The 7,500-nt window shown below is 48.0% G+C and overlaps 1 protein-coding gene across 1 annotated transcript in view; it reads right to left on the reverse strand.

The window, feature by feature from the left end:
• Positions 1 to 4,420: 4,420 nt before the first annotated feature.
• Positions 4,421 to 7,500, reverse strand: part of LOC117441202 (hydroperoxide isomerase ALOXE3-like) — a 4,589-nt gene continuing 1,509 nt past the window's right edge. Inside the window, exons 2-4 of the mRNA XM_034077407.1 lie at positions 5,051 to 5,226; positions 4,684 to 4,906; positions 4,421 to 4,506 (exon numbers count right to left, since the gene is read on the reverse strand). Of these exons, the coding sequence (XP_033933298.1) occupies positions 4,421 to 4,506; positions 4,684 to 4,906; positions 5,051 to 5,206 (465 nt within the window). The 5' untranslated portion in view covers positions 5,207 to 5,226. The remainder of the gene's footprint in view (positions 4,507 to 4,683; positions 4,907 to 5,050; positions 5,227 to 7,500) is intronic.

The following is a 7,500-nucleotide window of genomic DNA, read 5'->3' on the forward strand; positions in this document are numbered from 1 at the left end:
AGGGAGGAAACACCGCGGGAAAGATCAACAGAAGAAGTCCTTTATTTCCACTGGGTTGTTCCAAGCCCCCAGGAAGTGCTCCGGACTCAGAGGCCGTTTCTCAATCTCGAGGATACTGGCTTCAAAGCCAATATTTCAAGGATGCTACATCATCGAGTGCCGCCGAAGGACTGTTCCAATCTCCAGCATACTTGGAATTCCACCGAGGCCGCGTCCTTGGTTTGGGGGAAATTTCGAGGCTGCACATGGGTAGACTTCGCGTCCTTAAAATCCCCACAATGCTTTGCGCACGGACCAATTTCAAAAACCCTTGCGGAGAATGGCTGAACCGACGCAGCACACATTTAAATGTAAGTATGTAGTGGCGTAGAACATGTGTTGGTAAATATGTTACTTTGTTTTCACTAAAAATGTGTTCCTGAAAGTAAAGCGAGTTCATAATTAGATAGACATCGTGAGGGATTTATTTTCGGTACAGTTTATGTTGAAACCGTTAGAGAGTGTGGCACACTTGTTAGCCTGTTCTATTCTTCTTTCGTTTTCAGAAGCCGTGGCTTGGAAGCATACTTTGTGAAGGAAGTGACTTGGAAGTACGCGACTACCAAGCCAGCATCCTCGAGATTGAGAAACGGCCAGAGGAAAATATTCGTTGTGTCCAAACGGCGGTACTACAACTTCCGTATCAGTCCGTGACGTCACTGGGCCGAGAAAGACTTTTCCCCATGGATTAACATCATGAGGAAAGAGACGTCTGTAAATCAGAGGATCATTTCTAACTAAATAAACTACCCAGTATGCACTCTGTTATAGCCCTTACTAGAATCATTAGGTTTCTAGAGTTGTAAAATGCGCTAAAAGCCGAATCCAGATTTATTTTCTCTCTCCATTCATTCCACTGAGCCGAGATCGGGGGCGGGGCTTAATGACGGGAGGCGGGGCTTAAGGGGAGACTCTACTGCACTCTATGAGCTACATACTGGTATTTCTGCTCTGACAGCAAGGCATGATGGGTAATCTGTGACGTTTTGCCCTTGAAAATCTCAGGCCATTTTGTCCTCATGAGCCAATGAGCAGCTCTCATAGGAAAGAACAAGCCCCGCCTCCAACGCTGTATCCAGCTCTTATTAAACATCCATGGGTTGTTGTTCCGGTTCTTACTGGCGACGGCGTTGTGTTTCCCGCCGTGAGCGAACAGCGTCTCCAGCTCCCGGAAGCCGGTCCAGGCCTCGCAGCGCTCAGAGAAACCCTTCAGGTGCCGAAGGTTCACGGCCGGACTGAGGAGGAAACACACCCTTTACTTCCTGTTAGAGAACACACTGCAGGCAGGGTGGGCATCGAAGGTCTCCCATCATGCATCATAACACACGTTAATGATAGCAACGTGGTTCAAAGCAGCGTAATACTGCTAAAAACTCGATTTTGACAGGAAAGCAACTGGTGACTTCTAGAATTGTGTGAGTAACATTCTGTCTCTAGACTTCTCTGTTCCAGTGTGTGTGTGTGTGTTTGTGTGTGTGTGTGTGTGTGTGTGTGTGTGTGTGTGTGTGTGCTCTGTATCAAGGCTCTGGAGCTGGTCTGACTGACATCGCTCCAGTATCTCAGGCAGAAACTTGGGACAGGTCATTTGACTGAAACCTTTAAACTGAACTAACTGACTGCTCGGGTTAACTTTGATTTAAACATTTGTAGAATACTGAGAGCTTTATTGAGTAGGTGTAACTGTGTTAAGAGTTAAACTCATAACTTTATAACTTAGGGTTTCATGTCATTGTAAAACCATTGGGCCACTGAAAAGACACTATAGCAACTCAGGAGGGAGCCAGTCTCCATTTCCTTTGAGGGCCACCAGCTGCAGAGAGTTAACTAATTAAAGGGGCGTGGCTCCACAGCTGGGAGAACTCAGCAATCAGGTGTCCATTTTAGGGAGCACCTTCCTGGGAGCGTCAGACAGACGAAGACAAAGGAGTCCCGAGGGAGGCAAAGAGGAAGCAAATCCTACTTTGATTGAGATAAGTATCGCTGGTGTTTTCTTTAGCTTTCTAGCCCCTCAGGCGATAATCATGTGTATTTTCTCCATTCCTGTTCATGTGTCTTCTCGCAGTCATCACTGGCCCCGTGTATCTCCTAATCGCTATAACCGGATCAGAACCACCTTCTGGATCCGCACCAGTCTGGTTTCAAGGCAGGTCACTCCACAGAAACTGGCCCTCCTTGCTGTCTCTGAGGAACTGCACACGGCTAAAGCAGCCTCCCTCTCCTCTGTCCTCATCCTGTTGGACCTGTCTGCTGCATTCGACACGGTGAACCATCAGATCCTCCTTCAGGCTCTGCACTTTCCCTCCTCACCTCAAACCTCAAAGACCGCACCTACAGGGTCACTTGGAGAGGGTCCGAGTCCGACCCTTGTCAATTAACTACAGGGGTCCCTCAGGGCTCTGTTCTTGGTCCCCTCCTCTTCTCCTTGTACACAAACTCGCTCGGATCTGTCATTAGCCCGCATGGTTTTTCATACCACTGCTACGCTGACGACACCCAATGAGTCCTGCCCTTCCCCCGCTCAGAGACCCAGGTCGTCGCTCGCATCTCTGCTCGTCTAGCTGACATCTCTCAGTGGATGTCTGCTCATCATCTCAAGCTCAACCTTGACAAAACTGAACTGCTTTTCCTTCCGGGAAAAGATTGTCCCTCTCTCGACCTGACGATCAACATCGGCCCCTCTGTTGTTTCCCCGACTCAGACTGCAAGGACTCTGGGTGGGACCCTAGATAACAACCTGTCCTTCACTGCAAACATCGCTGCTGCAACCCGCTGCTGCAGATACACGCTCTCCAGCATCAGGAGGACGCGTCCCCAGCTGACCCAGAAAGCCACGCAGGTTCTGGTCCAGGCTCTCGTCACCTCACGCCTAGACTACTGCAGCTCCCTCCTGCTGGTCTGCCTGCATGTGCCATCCGACCTCTGCAGCTCACCCAGAATGCAGCGGCTCGTCTGGTCTTCAACCTTCCTGAATGTTCCACCCCACGCCGCTCCTCCGCTCCCTCCACTGGCTTCCGGTAGCTGCTAGAATCCACTTCAAGACACTGGTGCTTGGTACCATGCTGCGAATGGATCTGGCCCTTCCTCCATCCAGGACATGGTTAAACCGTGCACCCCAGCACGTGCACTCCGCTCTGCATCAGCCAATCAGCTCGCTGCACCCTCGCTGCGAGGGGGACCCAAGCTCCCATCAGCAGAAACACGTGGGTTTGCTGTCCTGGCTCCAAGATGGTGGAACGAGCTCCCATTGACATCAGGACAGCAGAAAGCTCACACACCTTCCAGACTGAAACTCATCTCCTTCGACTCCACCTCGAGGATAGAACTACTAACAAAGCACTTATATACTAACAAAGGACTGGCTCCTCTAAAGCCAGCTGAGCAGCACTTGAAATGCTTGGCTCTATGAAACCTGATGTACTTTATGATTCTGTTTTCCTCTAGTTTGTGTCTTCCTGGTCGAACGCACTTATTGTGAGTCTCTCTGGATAAAAGCTTAATGTGATGTAATGCCAAACAATAGTATAGGAGACCTTCAAAGTGTGTGTGTTGCTTCACCTCCTGTGTGTGTAGCTGAGGTTCGGCCCGAGTTCAGACACACTCTTCAGGTCCAAACACTGCGGGGCGCCGGCCACGAACTGACGCCATCTGCAACAACAGAGTTTGTCTCAATGTCAGACTCACTAGAGAGACTCAGCTATTTGATTTCAGGCGAGCTGTGTGGTCGTCTTTCAAGCTCGATCCCAGAGCCAGCTGTCAGCGATGTGTCCTTGGGCCGTATACTGAACCCTGAGGTGCTCCTGATGGCCAACGGTTGTGTGTGTGTGTGTGTGTGTGTGTGTGTGTGTGTGTGTGTGTGTGTGTGTGTGTGTGTGTGTGTGTGTGTGTGTGTGTGTGTGTGTGTGTGTGTGTATATGAGTGTGTGCCCTTAAAGAAGCCTTTCTCCATGTCCAGGTTGATGTTTATCCTGTCGGTGCCTCGTCTTTCGTCCCCGTTCACTTTGTATGTTTCCCCCGGTCCCCTTGTTTCTGCGTTCTGATGTTTTGTCATCAGCTTCTTTTAACTAAAAGATCGAATTTGGTTTCCTATCCCTGCCACCCTCTGAGTACTCACCGTATTCTTAGTTTTAATGCGTTTTAATGTGTAAAGCCCTTTGAACTGCCTTGTGTTGGTTCTGTATAAACAAACTTGCCTTACTCGTTGCCTTTTTGGTTAGATGTTGGCATGAAGAGCGTGATTGGTTAGAATATCAGGGTAAGCCAATCAGAGGCAGAGTGGGGCGGGACATGTAAGGACAGTGTGTGTTTTCAAGTCAAAGGGACATTAGCTTTCAGGTCTTATGGACACGTGGGATGTTCCTCAGACTGCTGGACTGCTTTCTGTTTTACCGGATGATCTTCTGTTGGTTCTGCAGATGTCTGCGTCGCTGCTGCTTCAGCTTCTCCTCGGTCTCGTCCTGCAGCAAGCACACTGAGGAGGAAGGACACAAGAAGAGCTTTAAATATTATCACAGAAGAGCCCACAGGGACACCTTCACAGCGATACACCTGCAATGTGCCAGATATACACTTCATCTCTATCATTGTATATGCCTGTTTTAGCCATGGATGAGCAAAAGATTCCTCTTCTCCTCTAAAGTTAACGTACACTTTCCGCTGCGCAGCTCCACGTCGCCCCCTGCTGGTCGCAGCCATTGGTCGCACAGAAACACCTGATGTTCTGGATCTTTCTCTGGTTCTGACGGCCTGCAGACTTCGACCCGGCTGCAGTGCCAGTCCAGGTCGGGGAAGCCGGTCCGAGCGTCCAGACGGAGCCGGACCAGGAGCAGGCGACCCAGAGGAGCCTCGGTCCGAACCAGAACCGCACACGACTGAACGGGACAGGAGGAGACATCGTTCGGTGTAAATACGGACACCAAGTGGATAAAAGAAGAACTACAACTGGGAAAATAAACTCTTGTGAAAATAAAGCCACAAAACAGTCTCTTTCTTTTCTACGTCTTCATGAAACTCACCGACCCCGGCAGAAGATGGCGGTCGCCCTCGTTCACGACGATGGGCGGAGTCTCGCCCTCAGAGCCAATCAGATTGAGCCACAGGCGGCTGAAGGTCCCACAGGTGAGACCAGGTGAGGTGTGCACCGTCACCTCGAACTCCTGACAGGAAGCCATCGTGACGACGAGACGAGACGCTGACCAGGAAACAAACCACGTCAACAACCTGAAGACTGTTAGCTTTATATGCTAAGTTGTTAGCATGGCTGATTTTCAACCATAACGTGACTTATTTTAGATTGATGTCAATAAAACTCATGTTCAGGAGGTTATTTTACTCTGTATATTTCTCCTGATCGTGCTGCAGATAATTGAATATACCAGGGACATCAGAAAAAGTGGAAACGGGAAATACATTTGAACCACTTTGAAACCAAATGGAGAAGTCGGGAAGTACTCCGAAGCTTGGAGGAAGTCTGGTGCCGGCTAACTGATTATGCTAACATAGAAGACTAGCATTAGCATGTGGTTTTTAGTGTCAACAATTCTTTCTAATAAAACCCACACACAAAGAAGCTTCATAAACAAATCATTCAATAGAACCATAATCCCTGACGTTGATCTGGTGGTTAAAACTGTTTCCTCGCCTTGGGAACAGTCGCAATATTCAAAATACAAGTCGTTTTTTTGATAAATGGCCCCGGAGGAATTAACGTGCACTTGAATTTGGATTTGAAGGATTGTTCCAGCGATCTGCCGCACGATAAACTCCCCGATGTAGCGTTACATAATGCCTTATTAACATATTTAAACACAACATGTCAGAAAACTTGTAATATGTCTATGTCTTTATTAGGATCCCCATTAGCACTAGCATGAGCATTGGCTTCTTCCTGGGGTCCGCACGCACTCAAACATACAACCAAATTAAAACAAAACGGCTCATAATTTCATGCTATTTACAGAGAAATGAAGTGAAACTAAAATGGTCATCCAGTTATCGCCGTCCTAAGGCCAAACAAAAGTAAATACAAATAAGTGTACATAATAATATATGCATAGCCACAGGCGCAGTTCAAATTTACTTTGTAATACTTAAATAATGTTTTAGCAACCATTTGAAATGTACTTGAGAATGTTCCTGAGTGATGTGGACCGGTGAAGAGTTCCAGCTGTGTTAAGGTCAGTAATGATGATGGGACGTTTCACCGTGATATCCGTTAGCTACCCGTCGTGTGAGGGGTTAGTAAATGCTCTTGTGAAATGAGATTTGTCGGGGAATAATTGTGTATTCACGTTGACCTTTCGCCCTCTGACGCAGCTGACCCGCCTTGATCAGCCGCGCCCTTAAGGAGGGGCAGCTCTCGGGCAGAGATAGTTATTGTTGTGGGACACCTGGAACACGTCCTTCTCGGGGCGTAGATAGGGATGTCCCGATCACCTTTTTCTGCTCCCGATCCGATTCCGATCATTTGATTTTGACAATCTGCCGATACCGATTTTTCCCGATCCGATCTTTATGCAATGCGTTAAGAGAAAAAAAAGGTAACAGATAACGGCTGGTCATCCAACGCGATGAGTTCAGCTATCTGGCTGTTATTGTTTGGCCTTTTCTCTGTTCTGGGGCAGTTTCTCTTTCCTTTTGAAAGCCTCTGAAAGTGTCTGTTGTTTCCGTGCCGTTACCCGAGTGGCCGCTGTGTACTCGCCGTGTTGTTGTTGTTGTTGTTTGTTTCTCAGGTAGCGTATTAGATTGGTCGTGTTGAACGTAGCTCTGTTCTTTCCACCACGCGGAACCTCCACCTTGCAAACATTGCACTGGCTGTTACACTGCCTTCGCTTTCAATTTCATAATACTTCCAAACTCCTGACATTTTCTCTGTCCCGAGTCACCAGCTGAACGTAGCCTCTCGTTAGCTTGCTGCTGCTATTAGACGCTGCGCCCACTCTGTTGCTTTGAGAGGAATAAGCAGGTCTGAAAACAAGCCCAAAGGAAGCAACACATACATGATGTTGAGTCATTTTAAACCAAAGCGAAGTCCTCAGGATGACTTTAAGACGTGAACATGGTCATTTTTGTTTTGGAACATTAAATAAAATAATACAAATATTTTATAAAAAAAATAAAAAATATTCCCGATCCCCGATTTTTTTATCCCGATTCCGATCTTTTGAAAATCACGTGATCGGCTCCGATCCCCGATCACGTGATCGGATCGGGACATCTCTAGTCGTAGATGACCTCGAGCCATAAGCAACAACATCTGTGTGTCAGTGTCCTCGGCTGTTTAGTCTGTCTATTGGAGAATGTTGATTATTACACTCTGAGTTCAAACCTGGAGCTGCAGGGGGGGTTCAGGATTGATTGTGGCATCTCAACCGTGTGGTCAGACCGTGTCTTGTGAATTCTCCGGCCGAAGCTCCAAATGAACCGTCTGTTTGCCTTCAAAGCTCCAGCTCTCCTCGCGTCTCCA

Source organism: Pseudochaenichthys georgianus, unplaced genomic scaffold (genome assembly GCF_902827115.2).
Source record: "Pseudochaenichthys georgianus unplaced genomic scaffold, fPseGeo1.2 scaffold_1567_arrow_ctg1, whole genome shotgun sequence".
NCBI lineage: Eukaryota > Metazoa > Chordata > Actinopteri > Perciformes > Channichthyidae > Pseudochaenichthys > Pseudochaenichthys georgianus.